The sequence below is a fragment of the Balaenoptera acutorostrata genome, chromosome 16 (assembly GCF_949987535.1).
Source record: "Balaenoptera acutorostrata chromosome 16, mBalAcu1.1, whole genome shotgun sequence".
In the NCBI taxonomy this organism is placed as follows: Eukaryota; Metazoa; Chordata; class Mammalia; order Artiodactyla; family Balaenopteridae; genus Balaenoptera; species Balaenoptera acutorostrata.
In genome coordinates, this window is record NC_080079.1 from 80761903 (window position 1) to 80787848 (window position 25946).

Genomic DNA, 25946 nt, shown 5'->3' on the forward strand with positions numbered 1-25946 from the left:
GGGTCTTTGTTTCTGTGTGCGGGCTTTCTCTAATTGCGGTGAGCGGGGGCTACGCTTGGTTGCGGTGAGCGGGCCTCTCATTGCAGTGACTTCTCCTGTTGCGGAGCGTGGGCTCCAGGTGCGTGGGCTCTAGAGCAGAGGCTCAGTAGTTGTGGCGCACGGGCCCAGTTGCTCCACGGCATGTGGGGTCTTCCCGGACCAGGGCTCGAACCCGTGTCCCCTGCGTTGGCAGGCGGATTCTTAACCACTGCACCACCAGAGAACCCCAGCCTAGCTTAATGTTGATTGCTCTGTTCTGGGTCATAAAGCTTCCTAAGTCACAGCGAAGGCACACAGTACATGGATTCGTGCGTGTGTGTGTGCACGTGCACATGTATGAACATTGGAGGAATAATAGAGGCTTTACTTATCTTTAGTTGACAAAGATTGTCAGCTCAGGGACTGTTTGCCACCCACCTGTTCTTCTGACTCTACAACCGATTGCTTGCTACTTGTCACGCCATGGTATCAAATGGGGTGTAGGAATACTCCACAGCCAGCCCACACAGCTATGCTTCCTCACAATGCTCAGTGGTCCACCTTCATGTATTTTGTGGTTTAGGATTATGAATGTTCCCTAGTTTAATCAAAGATTAAGTTTTTCTGTTTTTTTTTAAAAATTATTTTTAGTTAGCTGCAGAAAGATGAGGACAGAGATGTCTTAAGTCTCTAGGAATCAACTATGAAATTGTTTGTTTTGCATGTTTGAAGAGTATAAATTTTAAAAATTGGTCTTATGTACTTATATTTTCTTACAGATTACCATCCATGACTATCCTTTGACTCAGTTCTGAACTGGTAGACTTTTTTAGTTTCTGAGCAATTGCATGTTACCAATTAACTTCTAAGGCAGAGCTTTCTTACTGCATACTTCCCAGTGGAAAACTTTTTTTCCCCTGAGGAGATTGAAACAAAAATGTTTGGCTTTCTTCATGTTTTTGATGTTTTTCATTGATTACCACGTCCTCCCGTTTTTTTGGATATCAGAGATCTGTTATTTGGTTTCCTTGTTAGAGATCTGTTATTTGGCTTAAGAACACCTTACAAAAAACTTTATTTCTTGAAGTGAGGACTTTTCAGGTAAGGGCCAAATTAGATCCAGCCCTTTCTGAGTTATTTCTCATATATGCACATTCTTGAAATGTGGTTGAGACTGTGTCAAGGTTGCCTTTTAGAGCAAGTCAAAGGATAGTGTTTTCTCTATCATGGTGATTCCCTAAATAATCATTTGATTTAGTCTAGAGCAGGAGTTGGTGAACTTTTTCTATAAAGGGCCAGATAGTAGATATTTTAGGCTTTGTAGGTCCCAGTTTCTGTTGCAATCACTGAACTGCGGTTGTAGCACAAATGTAGGTGTAGACAATATGTAAACAAGTCAACATGGCTGCGTTCCAATAGGACTTTAGTTATAAAACAAGTGATGGGCCAGATTTGGCTCATGAGCCATAGTTTGGTGATGGTCTATTTTGGGTAGCCTCCTTGAGAAATTGTGTCTTCTGTTTTTAGGTTCTGATGCTTATAGATGCCAGCTTTGGGTTTGAAATGGAAACATTTGAGTTCCTAAACATCTGTCAAGTACATGGCTTTCCTAAAATTATGGGCGTTCTCACTCACCTAGATTCCTTTAAGTATAATAAGCAACTGAAGAAGACAAAGAAGCGACTAAAACACAGGTTCTGGACCGAAGTCTACCCGGTAGGAAGAGAATTAATTATTGAATACTAACACTATAATCCTTTAAAAACAGAATGAGTGGGAGAGATTAACAAACATCTTTACAGGATCACCTCCTTAGTTTCCTTAATATATCTGTTCATAGTCCCTAGAATATTTCCTTGAGATGGTCTTTATTCTGGACCTCTTGGTGTGTCTCATTTGTCTCTGCATCCCCCAGCACCAGGCAGTGTCTGGCTCTAAGTATTTTGGATTTGTGATTTAATAGAATTTGTCCAAAGTTTTTCCGTCTTACAGGACCAGGAGCTATAGCGCACACATACTGCCACTCCTTCCTCTCCCCCATACTACTGTGTTGTGTCCCATCGGTCATAAAATTTTTTCTGTGCCCAGGAGCCTCACTGTTCCTTATGTATCCATACTCCAGATAGATGCCACTGCTTAACTTGAAACTAAATATATTTGCAGTTCTGTCCATACAAAGCCCTAAAAAGATGAGTCTTGAAAGAAGCCAGAGAAGTTCTGGAAGCATTGGCACAGTGGGTCGCTAGAAGTCTCCCTTTCTTAGGATTGCTTCTTATTTAAAGGCCTTTATTTTGGTACAGTGTTGACAAGAATTTCATTGAAATTTAATTTTTTGTTTTTCTTAATATTTAGGGTGCCAAGCTATTTTACCTTTCTGGAATGGTACACGGAGAATATCAAAACCAAGAAATTCACAATCTGGGCCGTTTTATTACAGTTATGAAGTTTAGGCCTCTAACATGGCAGACTTCTCACCCTTATATCCTGGCAGACAGGTAAAAAGTGAATGCAAACTTTTTCTTCCTGACCCATATGTTTCAAAGCGAAAAAGTTAGGAAAAGAACAATAATAGAGCTTATTTTTGAATAGTGGTGAGAGAAATGTACTTGATGGAAAATATCTATTTTTTTTGTATCATTACTTAAAGATGCTGTGGCTTCAGGAGTAACGTATGAAATGTTTAGAAAAATGTGAGGATTCTGAAGCATTTAAAGCTACAGGATGTGGGCCCCATCCTGCTTTTTTACCCTTAATTTTCAGTGATGCTGTCTTTGGACCATGGTGCTCCAGTCACTCAGATGTGCCCTGTGCTTTCCTTCCTTTATGCTTTTTTCATATATTTTGTCAGCCTGGAATACCCTTTCTCCACCTGCCAGAATCCAAACCACACTAAAAAATCCAGGTCAAAGCTTAATCTTCTTCCATAAATGGTTTTTCTGGATATGTTCTCTACTTTTCCTCAACTCCAGGGCCATGTCGTTTCCCATCTTTGGTGTCTTGCTTGTGGAATGTGTATCCTGTAGAGCCTGAGAGAGATGCAGTCATGTGTTTGCCCCTTTGCCCCTGGTAGATGGTGAACTCTGCTCCCTTATTTCTGTATTTTCTATACTTTTCTAAACAATATGGGTAGTGAATTACTGAATGTGATGAATCACTGAAATGTGAAGAGAGGTACAAGAACTCTGACATTTATTTCTGCCATATAATTGGGTTTTATTTTTCTAGGATGGAAGATTTGACAAACCCAGAAGATATTCGAACAAATATCAAGTATGACCGAAAGGTGTCTCTTTATGGTTATCTAAGAGGAGGATACTTGAAAAATAAAAGCCAAATTCACATACCAGGTATCCTTTTGTCGTAAAATATACTATATTTGTAAAACTCTTAGGATGACTTCATTTCTCAGGAAAACTGAAAAATGGCCATACAAGATAGAGCCATCTTCCTGGAGGTTTTAAGAGTTAACTCAGCTCTGCATTGGCCACCCAAGGTGTTGAGTTGACCAAATTTCCTCTGCTCTGATGGTGTTGTTTAGCTAAAGAGATACAGTGCTAGTGTCAAACCGTGCCCTTGTTGTGGTTGAAGCCTTCCGACTGTGGGCCATTTCTGCCGCCAGTCACTAGTCAGCTGAAGCCATCTTCCTGTGTCTGTCTTCCAGGTGTAGGAGATTTTGCTGTGAGTGACGTCAGTTTCCTCCCAGACCCCTGTGCGCTTCCTGAACAACAAAAGAAGCGCTGTTTAAATGAGAAGGAGAAGCTGGTGTATGCACCTTTCTCTGGAGTTGGTGGTGTGCTGTATGACAAAGATGCGGTCTATGTCGACCTTGGGGGCAGCCATGGCTTCCAGGAATCGGTGAGAGGGAAGTCACGGGAAGTTATGTAGTCATCTTTTATTTACTGATGCTTTTTATCTTTAGTCATATTTATGATAAAGGCCACAGTGCATATTGTAAATGTTCAAAATACTTAAATTGCACCAAGCAGAAAGTAAAAGTCACATCCTCCATACCTCCCTGCTGCCGACACACACAGGGGATCCCATGTCCCCAGTGTGAGCTTTGGAAGCAGTTTGGTGCCTGTACTTCCCATTTCTCATCATATAAAATTGATATGTTTTCTGGCTCTCTTTGGTCATTCTCTTTTTTTTCTGTTTTTCTCTAAACATATACATATTTATTTAGATTATACATCTAAATTATTATATATTTTTTGCAGATACCATATATATGGTATTTGTGTGTGTTAGGGAGAAATAGTATTTGTTATATGGGATCCAACTGTAAATGCTTTTGCAACTTTTTGGGGGCACCTAAGAATATGTGAATCTGTTTTTCCCCTGTTAGTATTCATAGAACTGCTTCAGTTTTTTCATAGCTGTGTAGTATTTCATCATATAGATAAACTTTGTTTACTGAACCAGTCCTTGGAGGGCTATGGTGCTCAGTCCCAGTTTACCCTGGTTTGAGCAGTACTATAGTGAGCGCTTTCGCCCATGCAGCTTTGCTCACTGGGAGGGGACTTTTTATGCAGTAAATTCCTTGAAGTGCAATTTTTGTATCAAAGGTAACAGATTTTTAAAAAATAGACTCCAGATTTTTATTTCTTTGACTGTTCTGAAATGGAATTTTTCTGTAAATGCTTTCTGTAGCATTGGCAACACAGTATTTAGGTTATCAGACTGTATACTCCATGCACTTTGGAAAAGTTTAATGAGGACAGAGATCAATTTTAGGCCTTGTTGTAAGAATTCTTCTTTTTCTTCCTCTTCTTTTTTTTTTTTTTTTTGAGGCAGTAAGAAAGGTTCTCAGGAACTGTGTTTAAGGTAATTTTGAGAAACTGATTGAAACCAGTGTGTTTTTCTTCAGAATCCTTGTGCATTCCTCACTTTCCCTTTCTTGGTGGCCTTGACAGGAGGAGGTGAGGCCCACCCATGAACTGGTCCAGAGTCTCATTTCCACCCATTCCACTATTGATGCCAAGATGGCTTCAAGTAGAGTGACACTTTTTTCTGATTCCAAACCACTCGGGTCAGAGGATATAGATAATCAAGGGTAAGTGTGCTGTTTTTGTGTTCTTAAAAAAAATTATATTAGATAAGGTTATATCATACATCATTCTGCCATCATAAAACGTTTTGGTGGGATTCATTCCAGGTTGTTTGGTTTTGCTTTTTGCTTTGTACCTGCTTGTATTTCTGAGGGCTCTTTACTTATGTGACATTACATGGAAGTATTTTCTTGAAATCATATGAAGGATTCAGTTTTTTAACAGACTCAGAATATTCCTTAAATTTCACAAAACCTTTTCCATAGGTTGCTTTTGTTTCTTAGGAGTCCTGAGGCCACTTGGCTTTATTTTAATGGGCCAAAGTAACAAACAGAGTCAAGGAGCTTTTTCAGGTCGCTGTCCAGAAGCCACATACCTTGTCTCTAAAATTTTTACTTAGATTGTGTTGTAATATCTCCTGTGGCTTAATTTCCACTAATATAGGGCTTATGTGAGTTATTATCAGTCTGGGTTGGGAATTTGTATATTTATACATAGTGGGTATTTTGGTTTTATTGTAGTGATTTATGACTGCCAATAAAAATTAGTCTGAAAATGATTGAGATCATCTAATTTATCATTTATTATAAGTATATACAAAAGCAGGAAAAATTTTTTGGAAAAAAATCATCTGCTGCCCTCTAACTAGCAGATGGTATAGCATGGTAATTAAGTGCAGTGGGCCTACTAGTTTGAGGAAATCAATTAATTTCCTAATATCTCACAGGAGTTGTGATGATTAAACACAGTAGTGCACATAAACTACTTATCATGGTGCCTGACAGATAAGAAGTATCACTAAAAGATCCCTGTTATTACGATCATTATTATTAGCTATTTTCATTTTTGAGCATTCCTGTAATTATCCTTGTGTACATGGATACTCTAACATAGTTACAGTTATAATACACATAAAATTTTTATATCTATATTGTGAACATTTCCTTTTTCTATATAGTTTCTTATATATAGTCATCATTTTGTTATTATTGACGTATTCAAACTTATCCATTCTCTTTTAGTATAATATTTAGTATTTTTCTAATTGGTTTTTTTTTACAGTTTTATATAATACTGCTACATTAAATAGCTTGATAGTTTTTTATTTCATCGCATAGTTTTGGCATCTTCATGATTCTTCTTTATCAAGTATTGCATTGGTGATTTCAAAATGGGAATATTCTTAGTCAGTTATTCCTTCTCCATTCATTAGCTGGCATTCTTTAACAAAGAGCTTTCACCCCTTTATTTTAGTATGACTGTTGACTAATGGAGTTTTAAAAAAATATTTTTTGTTATCCCATTACTATCATTCGTCTTTGTGATGTTTATATTGTCCCTTCAGTCTGTCTTCTGTGTCCTTTTGGCGTGTCCCTGTTATTGCTTGAGTGCTTTTTGCTTTCTGACAGCAGGATGTTCCAGGCTTACTTTGTGCTTTCCCTGCCTTGGACCTGCAGTCAGCCATTTCTCTAAGGATCATCTGGTTCAAGCTTGGAACTAATGGGTCTTCTAAAAGATCTGTTAAGCACTCACTTCCCTTTTGAGCAGTTTCTTTCTAAAATTAGACATTTTTTAAAAAGGTTATCTCTTTATTTTCCCTATAAGTTCTTTTGTAGAGTGGTATTATGGAAATATGCATGAGTTTGCTTATTAACTATTCCAGTATTTATCAAATCATTCCTTTATATGCTATGTCATTTAAAATCATTCCTTGACATTATTTTCTATTTCTTTGCATACTTATTGACTTGCAGATTAGCTGGTTATTGTACAAATAGAATTATTTTGCATTTTCTCTTTAATATAGGCTGTGGATGCCAAAAGAGGAAAAGCAGGTGGATTTGAAAACTGGTCGAGTGCGTCGGAAAGCCATTTTTGGAGATGAAGAAGATGAGTCTGGAGATAGTGATGATGAAGATGATAAAGAAATGTCTGAAGGTGACAGGTTGGAAAATAGCTCTAGTGATGATGAAACAGAAGAGGGGGAAGATGCTGAAATGACTGGTAAACAGTATATGTCTGGTAAAGGTATCAAACGGCAAAAACTTGAGATGGAAGAAGACGTTGAGGTGGATTTGCCAGCGTTTGCTGACAGTGATGATGACCTTGAGAGAAGCTCAGTAGAAGAAGCAACAGAGGAAGCTGATGAAAGCATTGAAGAAGAGGATTCCACTGCAGAGGAAGAGAGGGATATTTTAGAATCTAAAGCTGTTAGAAAAGGTGGTAAGGCAGGACTGTTACAAACTAATGGTCTGAGTGATAGTTTGAATCTGGAGAAGTCTTTGACAATGAAAAAAGCAACCCTCACCACTTCAGATTCAGGTCATTGCACAGCTGAAGAGGCATTTGCATCTGAAGATGAATCTGAAGAAAACTCCTCTCTCAGTACAGAGGAGGAGGATTCAGAAAATGAAGAGGTTATTAGGAAAAAGTTTCCAAAGCCTTCTCAAGTGGTCAGTAGTCAGAAACTGGGGTCAGAGAACTTAATTGATGAGACCAGTGATATAGAAGACTTACTCAGAGAAGAAGAAGATTATAAGGAAGAAAATAACTATTCCACAGAAACTTCAGGTATGCTTAAATTTAATTTAACTGCCGTTACAAACTTGGCACTGAAAATGTTCTACAAATAGAATGTCTACCATTTGGGGTCTGCTGTTTTGGAGACTTTGTTAACTGTTCAAGTATTACACCTCATTAAAGGATTTCAGGATGAATGAGTGATGAGCTTGAAGCAGAGAGGACAGACAAACAGACTTAACTGATGTCTGTGTTGGTCCTTTCAGGTGCCCTCAAGTGGAAGGAAGACCTTTCCAGGAAGGCAGCTGAGGCCTTTCTGAGGCAGCAACAAACAACTCCAAACCTTCGAAAGCTCATTTATGGGACAGGTAAAGGAGCTCTGGTTCAGATCTAGAAACATTTTAGTTTCTTAGACTATTTTCTGAGAAGGAGATGAAGAAATTGGTTAGAGGATTTGGGTGGTACTTTTGATATCCATACGATATTCCTGGCTGTCATAGTTTGTATTTGGCAGATGTTTTTAATCATCAGCTCATGAGGACTGTAAATCAGTCGTACGAAGTAGATTTATGGGTTTGCCATAAAACTTTTGATAAGAATAGTCTTCATTATGTCATTTTGTACCCCCTATAGAAAATCCTTCATGAATTTTTTGGTAGAATTTAGTACCAGAAAAATAATTCTGCCTGAAAAGGTGTTTTTTCTTCTCTGAGAATGAGTGCTCTGTATTACTCATTCTGTTTTTTCCTTTTGCCTTTCTCTTCTGATTTTATATTTTATTAAATTTGTCTATATGTTCTTTTTGGAAAGAGCTTGACTCAGTAATGCAAAAAATAAAGTGGTGAACCTGGTATTGTGGTCCCTATTTACTGTATGGTTAGAACAAGGCCAAGGAGTATATGTGAGGTAGGAGCATGGAATCGGGGGTTGGTATTTACTGATTGCCATTCAGGTTTTGTCTAAGTACTCTAAGTGATTAGAGACTCAGCACTCTTCAAGAGAAGCTATGATAATTGAAAGCTCTGTCTTTAAATGTCCCCTCCCTGCCCCATCCCCCAGTATTCTCCCTCCTCAGTGGACACTTTGCTGCTGCCTTGCAGGAGGACAGATGTCCTCCAGACCTGCTCAGCAGTAGTTCCATGGCCATTCTGTGTCTGTGGCTGATGCGCTCAGGGGCACACACCATACCTACTGCAAACAGAGACCTTCAGTCCCTAGTCCTCTAGTGGGTGGATTTATTCTCACTTTTCTATCATGGTGGTCTCTTTAGTAGTGACAGAGGATAATGAAGAAGAAGATGGTGATACCAAGGAAGAGCTCGGAGGGTTGTTTCGTGTCAACCAGTCTGCCAGCGAGTGTAAGCACAAGGCTGACTCTTTGGACTGCTCCAGATTTCATGTGGAGGTGCCCCATGATTGGGATTTAGAGGAGGTGAGGCTGAATATAAATAGTGTATTTGACTTAATGAGAAAATTAGGGAATTTTTAAAAAAGATTATGTGATTTCAGTATTGCCTACCTGTTATTTGCTTCTTATTTTTTGTTGTTTTTTTTTTTCACATCTTCATTGGAGTATAATTGCTTTACAATGGTGTGTTAGTTTTCAACTCTTAGTGTGAATAGTATTGTTAATCTTTATTTTGAAGCATTGCACGTAGGTTTTCATACATTTGAGATACTTTGTGTTTTATAACTAGGAGATATGTAGTGTCCCTGAGTTAACATTTATAATTTCTACTATTTGTAAGCAAACAGGAATCCATGACACTGGTAAATTTTCTTCCCCCACTCATCACTCTCTGGTCACACCAGAGAATTCATTCAGTTCTTAAACTTGCCAGGTTTAATCCCATCTTAGACCTCTTGTCTTCTGTTTTCTTTTCTGGAATGTTCTTCTGATCTTCCCAAGGCTGACTTCTTTTGATCATTCGGTTTAGCTGAAATGTCACTCCTCAGGGAGGCCCAATGACTATCATATTATGTATTTTAATTCACTGGGTAACACTTGTGCACTTTACGAGATTTTTATGTAAGCATTTTTTGGGTAAAATTTAATACAGATTATAGAAAACCACATAAAAGTAATTGTTTAACTTAATGGATTACTAGGTGAGCACCTCTAACCACCATGTATCCATCCTACTCATAGTCCTCTCCTCCCTGCAGAAGGAATCACCACTCTTATGGCAATCATTTCCTTCTTTCCTTTATAATTTCATCCTCCAAGTATGTATCAGTAAACACCAAAGTTTAGTTTTACCAGGTTATTTTTGTTTAGTTTTCTCTATGCCTTTTAAATCTCTCAATCTACAGTATTCCCCTCCACCCATCTCTTTTTTCCTTACCTTTTCACTTGTTTAAGAAACCAAATATTTGACATGTAGAGTTTCTCATATTCTGGATTTCCTGGACGCATTGCATCCCTATGTGCAGTCTGTCAGACTTCACTCTTCTCTGTATTTCCTATAAATTGGTACAGAGCAATACCAATAGAATTGTCTATGGTGATGGGTAAAGAACTGTCTTATGTGGCTACTTGTGGCTATTGAGCACTTTAAATGTGGCTAGTGAGACAGAACTAAAATTTTAATTTTATTTAAGTTTTGTTTAATTTTAATTAGAATTTAAATAACCACATGTTGTAGCTACCCTCTGGACAATGCATCTAGAAGTTTGATTAGATTTAGGTTTGAGGTTTTTGTTTTTTGTTTTCAAATTTTTTGGCAAGACTGCTTCTTAGGTGGTGGTGTTTTTTCATTAGGAGGCACATAAAATTATCTTGTGATGTTAGCTATTGATGCTCAATGCCTAGATCCATTAATTTATTAAGGATGTAAAATGGTGATATTTTGTTCAAATTTCTCTTGTTAGCTGGAATACTTCTATATAGAGAAGCTTCTCATCTACTATTTGGTTACCCAGTTCCATATAAGCAGTATAAATGCTTGATTATTTTTATCAGTTTTCAGAACGATTCTCCAAAGGTGACTTTTTTTTTTTAAGTTTTTTTTTTTAACTCATGAATTTAAATATAGTTGATGTGTTTCCTTCCCTTGCACTTGTTATCCTTACTGATGATCATATTTATCGCATCTGTGACCAGTGAGAGTCTCTTCAGATTGGCTCCTGAGTCCTTTTGACATGATCCTAGTAGTCCTTAGATTGCTTCATTGCTGTCAGATATGATAAGGTGTTCCAGTATCATCTTGTACATTTCTGATGCCAGACTTGGAAACAGCCATAAGAAGTCCTGATTTTTCTTAGTACAAAATGGTATTTCAGCATCACAGTCTAGGTCTATGTATACTCATTGCTACGGGTTGGTCATTGTTTCTAGGCCTTTTCAGTGACCAGAGCTAGGAAAATTCATACATACATTTTCAATTCAGATTCAGGACTACAGGGTTCTTACTTAATCTCTTTTATCTTATGTTTATATCTCTTGTTTTTCCACTGTAGAATTAGTCCCTGTTTGAACTTGAAGATGATTAAATTAGAAAATTGTGTAATTATTTGCTTTATCCCAATTATACATAGAAGTGTCAGAATAACATTACACGTTTCTATTAATATGATTACTAAGAACTTAAAGTTTTTTCCTTTTTTTAAAAAAAAATTATTTATTTATTTATTTATTTGGCTGTGCGGGGTCTTAGTTGTGGCACGCGGGATCTTTGTTGCCGTGTGTGGTATCTTTTAGTTGCAGCATGCGGGATCTAGTTCCCTGACCAGGGATCAAACCCGGGACCCCTGCATTGGGAGCACGGAGTCTTAACTGCTGGACCACCAGGGAAGTCCCCTGAAGTTTTTTTCTTATATGTTCTCCCTTTTGTTTTTTCAAAAGTGGCTACACCATTTTGCATTCCCACCAGCAGTATATATAGCTTTTGAGTCCTCCACATTGGAATACCATCATCAACACTTGTTATTACCTGTTGTTGTTTTTGTTGTTATTGTTTTTTATTGTTATAACCATTCTAGGAGGTGTGATGTAATATCTCATTGCAGTTTTGATTTGCCTTTTCCTGATGGCTAATGATGTTAGACATCTTTTCATGTGCTTGTTTTCCATTTGTATATATTATTTGAAGAAATATCTATTCATACTGTTTTCCCATTTAAAAAATTGGGTTATTTGTCTTTTTATCATTGAGTATGTATTCAGGATCCAAGTCCCCTTATCAGGTATATGATTTGCAAATATTTTCTCCTATTCTGTAGGTTATCTTTTCTATGCCCTTTGAAGCACGAAGTTTTAAATTTTGATGAAGTCCAATTTCTCTGTATTTTTGTTGTTGTTGGTATCATATCTAAGAAACCATTGCCAAATCCAAAATCATGAAGATTTACTCCTATGGTTTGTGTAAGGATTTTATAGTTTAGCTCTTACATTTAGGTCTTTGGTACACTTTGAGTTAATTTTTGTATTTGGTGTGAGATGAGTCCAACTTCATTCTTTTGCATGTGGATATCTAGTTGTCCTAGCACCTGTTGAAAAGTCTGTTCTTTCCCCTATTGCCTTGTCTTGGCACCCTGGTTGAAAATCACTTGACCATAGATACATGGGTTTATTTATGGACTCTTAATTATATTACATTGATCTATACATCTGTCCTTATGCTAGTACCATACTATTTTGATTACTGTTGTTTTGTAGTAAGTTTTGAAATCACGAAGTGTGAATCCCCCAACTTTGTTCTTTTTCAAGAGTGTTTTGTCTTTTCTGGATCCCTTGGGTTTTCTGTATTTTAGAATCAAAGAATTCTTTGCAGAATCTTCTGCAAGGAAACCAACTGGGATTCTGATAGGGATTGCACTGACTTGGGTAGTATTGAGACCTTAACAATACCAAGTCTTCTAATCTGTTAACATGGGATGCCTTTCCACTTATTTAGATCTTTTCTTTCAAGAATGTTTTGTAGTTATCAGAGTATAAGCTTTGCACATCTTTTGTTGGATTTATTCCTAGTATTCTTTTTGATGTGATTGTAAAAGGAACCGTTTTCTGAATTTCATTTTTGGATATTCATTCCTAGTGTATAGAAATAAAGTTTACTGTTGTATATTGATCTAATATCCTGCAATCTTGCTGAAGTCATTTATTATGATAGTTTTTCAGTAGATACCTTAGGGTTTTCTATACACTAGATCATACCACCTGTGAATAGAGATAGTTTTTCTTTCTAAACTGGATGACTTTTATTTTAATTTCTTACCTAATGGCCCTGACTAGAACACCTAGTACAATGTTGAATAGAAGTGATGAGAGGAGACATCCTTGTCTTACTCCTGATCTTAAGGGGAAAGCTCTCAGTCTTTCACCATTAAGTGTGATGTTAACTGTGGGTTTTTTATGGATGCCTTTTATCAGATTTAGAAAGTTCCCTTCTAAGTTTGTTGAGGGTTTTTATCATGGAGGGTCTATTTTTTAAAATTTATTTGGTCCCTGGTTCCCCTAAGTCAATTGTTAAGCTTCATGAAAGCAAGGATCTTTTGGAGCAGTTTGCCATTCAGTGCCTGCAAAGCTTCTTGGCACAGAGTAGATGTTCAGTAAATATTTACTGAGTGATTGTAGGCATGAAGGAATGAGTAAATGAGCAGATTTGCTTTTGCATCCATTGTAATCATGCTAGCTTCTAGGCTACTCTTTGAGAGTGAGGTTGTATCTGAAAAATGTGAATCATGATCAAAATGTGATTGAAAGCCAGGACCTATGTGCAGATTTCTTTATATGTGCTTTTGAGCCCTTGGCAGTGAGTGACATGTGCTGTCTTAAGTCAGGTTCCCCAGGAAGCAGTCTGAAACAGAGTTGTGTACAAGTTTTAGCCTGTATTTGAGAGGTGCACCCAGCATCCACTACCTGTGTGTACCGGATGATCTGGCAGATCTGGGACTGGGAGCCTCATCAGTACTCTTTGCACTGTTGGGCTCATACAAGACATTTTGTCTTTGGCAGAGGAATTAAGTTTTCAAACAACCATGATAAGTCTGGGTTAACGAATTAGTAAATATCTGTTTGTTTACTTATGAAGTCACTGGGCTGACGTTATTTTCCCTATCCACTGGTTAATGCTATAATATTTATGTTTTTATATCTGTTGTTATACTATCTACATCAAAGTTATTTCATAGGCCCACTTGGAATGAAAATATCCATAGAAGTGTCTTGAAAAGTATTTAAAGGCAAATTGTCACCTACTGTTTCTCAAAGCAGTTATTTATTGAATGATTGGAGCCTGTCAACTAAGCTGACTTTTCTGTATAAGGTTATGAACAGTATCAGAGATTGCTTCGTGACTGGGAAGTGGGAAGAGGATAAAGATGCAGCCAAGATCTTAGCAGAAGATGGTAAGTAAATGGCTGTATTCTTCAGAGAAGACTGCCTTCTCTCTATATTATTTTCTTCCATAATCTTTAATATTCAAGTTGAAAATATTAGTCAATTGTGAAATGGCTTGGGGAACTCTGACAAGAGTTCTGACAGGAGTAACATTCTAGTTCCTCCTTTCATGATGGTCTTATTTTCTCCCTCTGGTTAGTTGACTTATTAGATGTGGACATTGAAGAAGAGTGGGAAGCTTTCCATAAATTTTATCATGCATTGTTAAAAATAGTCATTCTTGTTTATGTGCTGTGATTAGATTCAGGTTAAGCATTTTTGGCAGGCATGCATAGGTATGTAAAGGCTTCCTAAGAAACATTTTCAGTTTCTTCTTCTTGATCATTGGTCAAATTTGGTTTTCTTGTAGTGGTGGTTGTGGTTTTTGTGTTTATATTTTGACATTTTCGTGAGATATTCTTCATGATATTTTCTGACAAGACTTTCAGTGAAATTTTGAATTTATAATAGAATAAAGCACTCATCTGTTATTTGCACTTTCTCATTTCTAACATTGTTCCTTTTTTCTTTTTCTTTTTTGTTTTTTAGTTAGATTTGCACGTTCTCTATTTTGTTAGATCCATAACTTTTGGGTTTATTTTTCATTCTACTATTTTTCTCATGATTAAAAAATTAACAAGGTTTGATTTTTTTTCTTTTACTTGTATTTGTTAGTTGTGGGATTAGAAAAGGAATTTTTTGGTTTTGTTTTTAAGGAAAGCACTTTTAAAAATTAAGGTATAGCTTAATGTTCAACCTAATATATTTTGACAATTATATACACTTAGATCCATCACCCAAAACGAGAATAAGAACATTTCTGTCACACCCTAAATGTTTGTCTGTGTCCTTTGCAGTCAGCACCCACCCCCTACCCCAGGCAGCCACTTTTGGATTTCTATCACCATAGATTTGTTTTGCCTGATCTTGGACTTCATACAGATGTAGTCGGACAGTATGTATTTTTTAGTGTCTGGGTTCTTTCCCTCAACACAATGTTTTACTTTTTAATTAATCAACCTTGTTGAGATATGTTGTACATATAATTAAGTATACCTGTTTTAAGAATATTCTTGTTTGGCTAGTTTGGACAGTTGTATATGTTCATGTACTACCAATACAATCAAGAAATAAAGTATTTCCATCACCACAGAAAGAACCCTCATGCCCCTTTGCAGTCAGTCCCTACTCCCACCATCACAGCAGTCCCAAGGCAACCAATGATCTGCTTTCTCTCACTATAAATTAGTTTTGCCTTTTCTAGAATTACATAATAAAAATACTCTCTTTTGTCTGTAGATTCTTTTACTTAGCATACTGTTTTCGAGGTTCATTCATATTATAATTTGTTTCTTCTTATTGCTGAGTAAGTATTCTGTTGCATGGATATGCCACAATTGTTTATCCATTTTTCTCTTGATGGCCATTTAGGTCGTTTCCAGTAGTTGACTATTACAATTAAGGCTGCTCTGAACATTCACGTATAGGTCTTTTTTTGCGGAAATTGGTTTTCATTTCTCCTTGGTAATACCTAGGAGTAGAATGGGGGAGCTATGGGGTGGGTAGATGGACACCCAACTTGATGAGAAACTAATAGAGTTTGACTCCATTTTTAATGTTAGACTGATGACAGCTCTTAAGCCCCACCTGTTCTGTCCCCCCTTTCTGTCCTACATCTGGGCAAGCTGATAAAAAAGCCAAGGTGCTCTTCTTTTGGCATCAGGAGGGAGTTCAAACCATATACACTCCAGCTGTCCCCAAAGCCCTACCACCTCGTAACCACCATTAACAGCTCAAGCTATTCTCCTTTCCCACCTGTTCTCCCAAGCTGTATTTGAACTAGCTTGGGAAGTCTGCCCTACTCTCCCCAAAAAGTCTCATTATGTGAATTATAAATTTTTCCATATCCTCTTGATTCATGTGTGTGTCATCTGTCTCAATATTCGAACCATATTTTGGGTGGGAGGGTCATCCTGTCTCTGTGGGTTGATCACAAAGTAAACTGCCCCACAGTTCTTCAAAGAGAACTCCAGCAGTGGATGACAATTTCAGTTCACATCCTAGTGGGTGTGAAATAGTATCTCGTGGTTTTAATTTGTAATTCCCTGATGACTAAGGACGTTGCGTATCTTTTCATGTGCGTATTGCCCAATTTAATATCTTCCTTTGTGAGGTATCCATTTAAGTCTTTTGCTTATTTTTTTAAAGTTTATAATAGTTTAGATTTAGAGAAAAATTGTGACTATAGTACAGAGTTCCCACATACCTCACACCCAGTTTGCCCGATTATTATCATCTTACATATGGATGGTACATTTGTCACAATTAATGAACAGAGCACTAACAAAATCTTGGGTCTCTGCCAGTTTGAGCACCTTTCTGTGTGTTAGGGGACCATTTGTATTTCCTTCCATGAACTGTCTTTGAATATGCTTTGCCCATTTTCTATTGGGTTATTGTTGATATTTTTTCATACTTATTTATAAGAATTTTTGTATATTAGAGAAATAAGTCTTTTGTGATATGAGGTGCCACATTTAACCCCCTTATTTTAACATTTGTATTTTAACTTTATGATTCTTTCATGTGGAATTTTTTTTTTTTTTTAATGAAGTTAGATTTATCAGTTTTGCCTTAAATGACTTTTGGGATTTGTCTTACACTTAAAAAGGTCTTTTGTTAAAAAAAAAAAATCTAAAAAAGGAGAAGAAAAATCTTCCATTGTTTTTTCTAGTGCTTCCTGATTTCCTTTTTTTTTTTTAACATTTAAATCACCGACTCATCTGCTACTTATTTTAGTGTGAGTTGAGAGGCATAGATAGAGTTTTTCCCAGGTGGCCACCAGGTTCTTTCCAATACTATTTATTCTTTTCCCAACTGATTAAAATGCTCTTTTTGTCATATTCTTAATTGATAGATATAGAAAAAAGTTTGTGAACTTTTCTAGTTTATGGCATTGATTTCTGTTGGTTCATTCATCATTGCTATGTTTAAAACCCTTATATAGCTTTATAGTATGCTATTAAGACACCAACTATTAAAACTGGTATGACTGGTTCCTATCTCTCCCTGTCTCTGCTAGGTTTTTTAGAATTCTGCTGACTATTCTCTTACTTATTTTTCCACAGAAACTTAAGAATCATCTTTTCTGTTTCCAAAAGAAAGTGTGGTGGATTTGTGTCTTTTTTAGTAGCTGTATTGAGGTTTAATGGATATACAGTAAACTGCACATACTTAAAGTGTACAGTTTGATAAGCTTTGACATGAGTATACAATCACTACAATCAAGATAATGAACATATTTGCCACCCCAAAAGTTTCCTCATGCCACTTGTTATCCCTCCCTTCTGTCCTTTCCCTATCACCAGGTAACCACTCTTCTGCTTTCTGTCACTATACAAGAGTTTGTATCCTCTGTAATTTGATATAAATGGAATCATATGGTATGCAGTCTTTTCTAACTTATTGTACTCAGCATAATCATTTTGAGATTCATCCATGCTGTTGTATCTTCATTCCTTTTTACTGCTGCGTAGTTAATTTCTTTTTATTGGTGAGTAGTATTCCATTGTATAATGCAATACAGTTTGTTTATCTGTTCACCTTTTGATGGACATTTATGTTATTTCCAGTTTGGGGCTATTGCAAATAAAGCTACTGTGAACATCCTTCTGCAAGTCTTTGTATGAACAACTGCTTTCATTTCTCTTGGGTACATACCTCAGAGTGGACTAAATGAATCATATGGTAGATGTAGTTCTAATTTTTTTTAAGAAATAGCCAAATTGTTTTCCTTAGTGGTTGTACCATTTTGCATTGCCACTAGCACTTTATGAGACTTCCAGTTGCTCCACATCCTTGCCAGTGCTTGATATGTTGGTCTTTTTAATTTTAGACACTTTTTAAGGTTTAGAGTGGTATTTTATTTTATTTTCCTAATGATTAATGATAATGAGCCTTTTTTCACATGCGTATTTGCCATCTGTGTTTCTTCAATGAAGTGTCTGTCAAATCTTTTGCCCATTATTTTACTTTGGTTGTGTGTTATTATTGAAGTTTAATTCTTAATTACTTTTGATACAATCCTTTATCACATGGAATTTGCAATTTTTGCCCATTGTGTAGCAAAGACCATCATATATGATCTGTGAATAAAGACAGTTTTACTTCTTTCTGTGCTATCTGGATGACTTATTTTTCTTGTCTTAGTACACTGGCTTAAACTTCCAGTACAATGTTGATTAGAAGTGGTCAGAATAGACTATATACATATTGTAATATTACACCTACTGTTACCAACATTTTACCACTTGGAGTAACATGTGTAAACTTTTCTTCCATTTAGGCCCTTTTATCTTCCCCACTTAAAAAGATTTTTTTTTATTGTTATGTAAGTTACAGATGTACAATATAGTGATCCACACTTTTTACAGGTTATACTCCATTTATAGTTATTATAAAATATTGGCTATATTCCCTGTGTTGTATGGGGAATATATCCTTGTAGCTTATTTTATACCTAATATTTTGTACTTCTTAATTCCCTACCCCTCTATTAGCCCTCCCCACTTCCCTCTTCCCACTGGTAACCACTAGTTTGTTCTCTGTATCTGTGAGTTTGCATCTTTTTTGTTATATTTAGTAGTTTGTTGTAGTTTCCCCACTTTTAAATATCATTGGCTTGAATATTAGATAGTGGTATAATTTTTTTGACTATGAAATATGATTTTACAAATTCATAAGAAGACGGATAGTCTGTTCTGTGTATCCATATTTCTGTTCTTTTTTTTTTTCTTTTGTTCTTTCTTTTTTTTCTGATGGTCTCAGATTTCTCCTTTTATAATTTCCTTTCTGCTTAAGAACTTCCTTTAGCCATTTTTTAAGGGTAAGTATGGTAGCTACAAATTCCTGTAGTTTTCCTTCATCTGAGAATGTCTGTTTCCGTCTTCATTTCTAAAGAATAGATACATAGGCTGTCATTTTACTTGGTGTCCCCCTATAGGTAATCTGTCATTTCTTTCTGGCTGCTTTCAGATATTTTTTATTTGTTTTTAGTTTTCAGAAGTTTGATTGGTGTGAATTTTGTTGGGTTTACTCTGTTTGAGATTAACTCATCTTCTTGAATCTGTAAGTTAGTGTCTTTCAACAGATTTAGGAATCTGCAGTCATTATTTCTTTCAGCTCCAGACTCCTTGAGACTCTGATGATACAGATGTTGGGATTTTTTTGTTTCTGTCCCACAGGTCTTTGAGGCACTCTTCATTTGTTTTTAGGCTTTCTCGATGTTGTTCAGACTGAATGAATTCTATTATGTGGCCTCAAGTTCTCTGAGTCCATCCTCTGTCATCTCTACTCTTACTATTGAGCCCATATAGCCAGTTTTTAAATTTCTGTTACTGTATTTTTCAGTTCTATAATTTCCATTTTGTTCTTCAATTTCTTGTTGAGGTTTTCAATTTTTTGGTTGTTGCTGTAATATTTATAGTTGCTTGTTGAAGTTTTTTTTTTTTTTTTGGTTTTATAATTTTATTTATAATGGCTGCTTCAAGATACAAGTCAGATAGTTCCAACATCTGATTCATTTCAGTGTTGTTTTCAGTTGTCTTTTTTCACATTCAAATGATGATTTTCTAGGTTCTGGGTATGACAGGTGATTTTCTATTGTAGCCACACATTTTGTTTGGAGACCCTGGGTCCTATGTAATTTTAAAATTTTAGCAGGCGATCATCCTGTTTAGGTTTAATGTGCAGGCCCTGGTCTACTTCATGGGCTGTGGTTCCAATGACAATTTAATTTCAGAGCCTTTGTGGTACTGTTTTGCTCTACTTGGTTTATCTGGTGCTACTCGTTCCTGCTGGTGCTACTGGTTTCTGCTGGTGCTACCTGGGGGGAACAGAGGAGCTTCCCTAGGCTGGGCCACCTAGTGTGGCTAGGTCGGGGAAAGTTGTTTTGGCCTCTGGGGCCAGTTTACTTGTTCTGGGGGTATCTCCTTTGCTTGGTTCTGCCTGGACACATACTGTTTTTAAGGTGGAAGAGGAGAGTCTCATGCCTGGTGGAATCCCTCCTTGCTCATAACCCTTGGGCACCTGGTACATCTTGGTAGAGGAAAGGAGATTCAAGCTCTTTGGGAAGGCTAGCACTTTCCTTCATCACTTGCTGTCAGTGGGATACCCAGTTTACCTGGATTGCTGGTGAGATCTGGTTCAATCTGAAGGAAGAATGAGCCTATCTCATTCTGAGGCTGCCTTCTGTTGCCACTTGTGGATTGGAAAATGGTGGCCCTAAGTTGCCTTTCTGTGGGTTGTGGTATAGTGAGACATAGGCCACTATGTCATTCCTCTGGTCCTGGGGATGCTCACTAGCCCATCTTTGTCTTTCCACTTTTCAGAGTTCTCCTGTGGTTGTCTCTTGTGCTCTTGCATCATTTCTGGAGTTGATGGTTATACACAGTCAGGAGGAACAGAGGAGATATGTCTACACCATCTTTTCCAGACTGGAAATCCTTGGTGGTTATTTTCTTTGTAACTATGTAAAAGAGAGAATTAGAGTCTTCATGATATTGAGTCTTCCTTTCCAAACACATGGTGGTTTTACTTGTTCAGTAGATAACATTAATAATACCTCCTTCATTGAGTCATGTTGAAGAATATAGTTAAGGCATGTAAAACACTTAGAGCAGTGCCTGGTATGTGAAGCACTTAAAAGCATTAGCTAAGGTTATTCCATGTGTCCTTTATTTTATTTTATTTTTTTATTGGAGTAAAATTGCTTTACAGTGTTGTGTTAGTTTCTGCTGTACAGTGAAGTGAATCGGCTATATGTATACCTATATGCCCTCCCTCTTGGCTTCCCACCCTCCCCCATCCCACCCATCTAGGTTGTCACAGAACACCAAGCTGAGCTCCCTGTGCTATACAGCAGGTTCCCACTAGCTATCTGTTTTACACGTGGTAGTGTAATTATGTCAAACCTAATCTCCCAATTCGTCCCACCCTCCCCTTCCCCCAATGTGTCCACATGTCTGTTCTCTATGTCTACGTCTCTATTCCTGCCCTACAAATAGGTTCATCTGTACCATTTTTCTAGGTTCCACATATATGCGTTAATATACGATATTTGTTTTTCTCTTTCTGGCTTACTTCACTCTGTATGACAGACTCTAGGTCCATACATATCTCTACAAATGACCCAATTTCATTCCTTTTTATGGCTGAGTAATATTCCATTGTATATATGTACCACATCTTCTTTATCTATTCATCTATTGTTGGACATTTAGGTTGTTTCCATGTCCTGGCTATTGGAAGTAGTGCTGCAGTGAACATTGGGATACATATGTCCTTTTGAATTATGGTTTTCTCAGGCTGTATGCCCAGTAGTGGGATTGCTGGGTCATATGGTAGTTCTATTTTTAGTTTTTTAAGGAACCTCCATACTGTTCTCCATAGTGACTGTATCAATTTACATTCCCGCAAACAGTGCAACAGGGTCCCCTTTTCTCCACACCCTCTCCAGCATTTATTGTTTGTAGACTTTTTGATGATGGCCATTCTGACTGGTGTGAGGTGATATACCTCATTTTAGTTTTGATTTGCATTTCTCTAATAATTAGTGATGCTGAGCAGCTTTTCATGTGCCTCTTGGCCATCTGTATGTCTTCTTTGGTGAAATGTCTATTTAGGTCTTCCGCCCATTTTTAATTGGGTTGTTTGGGGTTTTTTTGATATTGAGCTCCATGAGTTGTTTGTATATTTTGGAGGTTAATCCTTTGTGTTTCACTTGCAAATATTTTCTCCCATTCTGAGGGTTGTGTTTTAGTCTTGTTTATGGTTTCCTTTGCTGTGCAAAAGCTTTTAAGTTCCATTAGGTCCCATTTGTTTTTTTTGTTTTTATTTTCATTACTTTAGGAGGTGTGTCAAAAAAGAACTTGCTGTGGTTTATGTCAAAGAGTGTTTTTCCTATGTTTTCCTCTAGGAGTTTTATAGTGTCTGGTCTTACATTTAGGTCTTTAATCCATTTGGAGTTTATTTTTGTGTATGGTGTTAGGTAGTGTTCTAATTTCATTCTTTTACATGTAGCTGTCCACTTTTCCCAGCATCACTTATTAAAGAGGCTGTCTTTTCTCCATTGTATGTTCTTGCCTACTTTGTCATAAATTAGGTGACTATATGTGTGTGGGTTTATCTCTGTGCTTTCTATCCTGTACCATTGATCTATATTTCTGTTTTTGTGCCAGTACCATATTGTCTTGATTAGCTTTGTAGTATAGTTTGAAGTCAGGGAGCCTGATTCCTCCAGCTCCGTTTTTCTTTCTCAAGATTGCTGTGGCTATTTGGAGTCTTTTGTGTTTCCATACGAATTGTAAAATTTTTTGTTCTAATTCTGTGAAGAATGCCATTGGTAGTTTGGTAGGGATTGCATTGAATCTGTAGATTGCTTTGGGCAGTATAGTCATTTTCACAATATTGATTCTTCCAATCCAAGGACATGGTATATTTCTCCATCTGTTTATGTCATCTTTGATTTCTTTCATCAGTGTTTTATAGTTTTCTGAGTACAAGTCTTTCACCTCTATAGGTAGGTTTATTCCTAGGTATTTTATTCTTTTTGTTGCATTGGTAAATGGGAGTGCTTCCTTAATTTCTCTTTCTGATTTTTCACTGTTAGTGTATTGGAATGCCAGAGATTTCTGTGCATTAATTTTGTATCCTGCAACCTTACTAAATTCATTGATTAGTTCTAGTAGTTTTCTGGTGGCATCTTTAGGATTTTCTATGTATAGTATCATGTCATCTGCAAACAGTGACAGTTTTACTTCCTCTTTTCCAATTTGTATTCCTTTTATTTCTTTTTCTTCTGATTGCTGTGGCTAGGACTTCCAAAACTATGTTGAATAAGAGTGGCGAGAGTGGACATCCTTGCCTTGTTCCTGATCTTAGTGGAAATGCTTTCAGTTTTTCACCATTGAGTATGATGTTTGCTATGGGTTTGTCATTTATGGCCTTTATTATGTTGAGGTAGGTTCCCTCTATGCCCATTTTCTGGAGAGTTTTTATCATAAATGGGTGTTGAATTTTGTCAAAAACTTTTTCTGCGTCTTTTGAGATGATCATATGGTTTTTATTCTTCAGTTTGTTAATATGGTGTATCACATTGATTGATTTGCGTATATTGAAGAATCCTTGCATCCCTGGGATAAATCCCACTTGATCGTGGTGTATGATCCTTTTAATGTGTTGTTGGATTCTGTTTGCTAGTATTTTGCTGAGGATTTTTGCATCTGTATTCATCAGTGATATTGGTCTGTAATTTTCTTTTTTTGTGATATCTTTGTCTGGTTTTGGTATCAGGGTGATGGTGGTTTCATAGAACGAATTTGGGAGTATTCCTCCCTCTGCAATTTTTTGGAAGAGGTTGAGAAGGATGTGTGTTAGCTCTTCTCTCAGTGTTTGATAGAATTTGCCTGTGAAGCCATCTGGTCCTGGACTTTTGTTTGTTAGAAGATTTTTAATTACAGTTTCAATTTCATTCCTTGTGATAGGTCTGTTTATGTTTTCTAATTCTTCCTGGTTCAGTCTTGGTAAATTGTACCTTTCCAAGAATTTGTACATTTCTTTGTGGTTGTCCATTTTATTGGCATATAGTTGTTTGTAGTAGGCTCTTAAAATCCTTTGTATTTCTGCATTGTCAGTTGTGATTTCTTCTTTTTCATTTCTAATTTTGTTGATTTGTGTCCTCTCCCTTTTTTTCTTGATGAGTCTGCTAAAGGTTTATCAATTTTGTTTATCTTCTCAAAGAACCAACTTTTAGTTTTATTGATCTTTGCTTTTGTTTTCTCCATTTCTATTTCATTTATTTCTGCTATGATCTTTATGATTTCTTTCCTTCTACTGACTTTGGGTTTTCTTTGTTCTTCTTTCTCTAGTTGCTTTAGATGTAAGGTTAGATAGTTTATTTGAGATTTTTCTTGTTTCTTGAGGCAGGATTTTATTGATATAAACTTCTGTCTTAGAACTGCTTTTGCTGCATCCCTTAGGTTTTGGGTCGTTGTGTTTTTGTTGTCATTTGTTTCTGTGTATTTTTCTATTTCTTTGATTTCTTCAGTGATCTCTTGGTCATATAGTAGCGCACTGTTTAGCTTCCATGTATTTGTTTTTTACAGGTTTTTTCCTTTAATTGATTTCCAGTCTCATAACACTGTGGTCAGAAAAGATGCTTGGTACGATTTCAATTTTCTTAAATTTTCTGAGGCTTGATTTGTGACCCAAGGTGTGATCTATCCTGGAAAATGTTCCGTGCGCACTTGAGAAAAAAGTCTATTCTGCCAATTTTGGGTGTAATGTCCTATAGATATCAATTAAATCTATCTAGTGTATTTTGTCATCTAAAGCTTGTGTTTCCTTACTTATTTTCTTTTTTGATGAACTGTCCATTGGTGTAAGTGGGGTGTTAAAGTCCCCTACTATTATTGTGTTACTGTCGATTTCCCCTTTTATGGTTGATAGCATTTGCCTTATGTATTGAGGTGCTTCTGTGTTGGGTGCATAAATATTTATAATTGTTATATCTTCTTGGATTGATCCCTTGATCATTATGTAGTGTCCTTCCTTATCTCTTGTAACAGTCTTTATTTTAAAGTCTATTTTATCTGATACAAGTATTGCTACTCTAGCTTTCTTTTGATTTCCATTTGCATAGAATATCTTTTTCCATCCCTTCACTTTCAGTCTGTATGTGTCCCTAGGTCTGAAGTGGGTCTCTTGTGGACAGCATATATATGGGTCTTGTTTTTGTATCCATTCAGCCAGCCTGTGTCTTTTGTTTGTAGTATTTAATCCATTTACATTCAAGGTTATTATCGATATGTATGTTCCTATTACCATTTTCTTAATTGTTTTGGTGGGTCTTTTTCTTCTCTTGTGTTTCCCGCCTAGAGAAGTTCCTTTAGCACTTGTTGTAAAGTTGGTTTGGTGGTGCTGAATTCTTAGCTTTTGTTTGTCTGAAAAGCTTTTGATTTCTCTGTTGAATCTGAATGAGATCCTTGCTGGGTAGAGTAATCTTGGTTGTAGGTTTTTCTCTTTCATCACTTTAAATGTATATCCTGCCACTCCCTTCTGGCCTGCAGAGTTTCTGCTGAAAAATCAGCTGATAACCTTATGGGGATTCCTTTGTATGTTATTTTTTGTTTTTCCCTTGCTGCTTTTAATATTTTTTCTTGGAATTTAATTTTTGTTAGTTTGATTAATATGTGTCTTGGTGTGTTTCTCCTAGGGTTTATCCTTTATGGGACTCTCTGTGCTTCCTGGACTGGGGTGACTATTTCCTTTCCCATGTTGGGGAAGTTTTCCATTATAATCTCTTCAAATATTTTCTTAGACCCTTTCTTTTTCTCTTCTTCTTCTGGGGCCCCTATAATTCAAATGTTGGTGCATTTAGCATTCTCCCAGAGGTCTGTTTGTCTTCAGTTCTTTTCATTCTTTTCTCTATTCTGCTCCTCGGCAGTTATTTCCACCATTTTGTCTTCCAGCTCACTTATTCGTTCTTCTGCCTCAGTTATTCTGTTATTGATTCCTTCTAGTGTATGTTTCATTTTAGTTATTGTGTTGTTCATCTCTGTTTGTTCTTTAGTTCTTCTAGCTCTGTGTTAAACATTTCTTGAATTTTCTCAATCTGCGCCTCCATTCTGTTTCTGGGATTCTGGATCATCTTTACTATCATTACTCTGAATTCTTTTTCAGGTAGGTTCCCTATTTCCTCTTCATTTACTTGGTTTTGTAGGTTTTTACTTTGTTCCTCCATCTTGACACCTGACATATTGTTTTGTCGTCTCTCTCTTTTTTTTTTAATGGGTGGGATTGTATTCCTGTTTTACTGGTTGTTTGGCCTAAGGCTTCCAGCACTGGAGTTTGTAGGGTGTTGGGTAGAGCTCGGTCTTTGTGCTGAGATGAGGACCTCTGGGAGACCTCACTGTGATGAATATT

The 25946-nt window shown here is 36.6% G+C and overlaps 1 protein-coding gene across 1 annotated transcript in view; it reads left to right on the forward strand.

The window, feature by feature from the left end:
* BMS1 (BMS1 ribosome biogenesis factor) overlaps positions 1 to 25946 on the forward strand; it is a 45653-nt gene that overhangs the window by 7357 nt on the left and 12350 nt on the right. Inside the window, exons 2-10 of the mRNA XM_057530615.1 lie at positions 1546 to 1734; positions 2371 to 2513; positions 3244 to 3365; positions 3680 to 3873; positions 4932 to 5071; positions 6874 to 7637; positions 7853 to 7954; positions 8857 to 9017; positions 13852 to 13933. Coding sequence (XP_057386598.1) covers positions 1546 to 1734; positions 2371 to 2513; positions 3244 to 3365; positions 3680 to 3873; positions 4932 to 5071; positions 6874 to 7637; positions 7853 to 7954; positions 8857 to 9017; positions 13852 to 13933 — 1897 coding nt within the window. The remainder of the gene's footprint in view (positions 1 to 1545; positions 1735 to 2370; positions 2514 to 3243; positions 3366 to 3679; positions 3874 to 4931; positions 5072 to 6873; positions 7638 to 7852; positions 7955 to 8856; positions 9018 to 13851; positions 13934 to 25946) is intronic.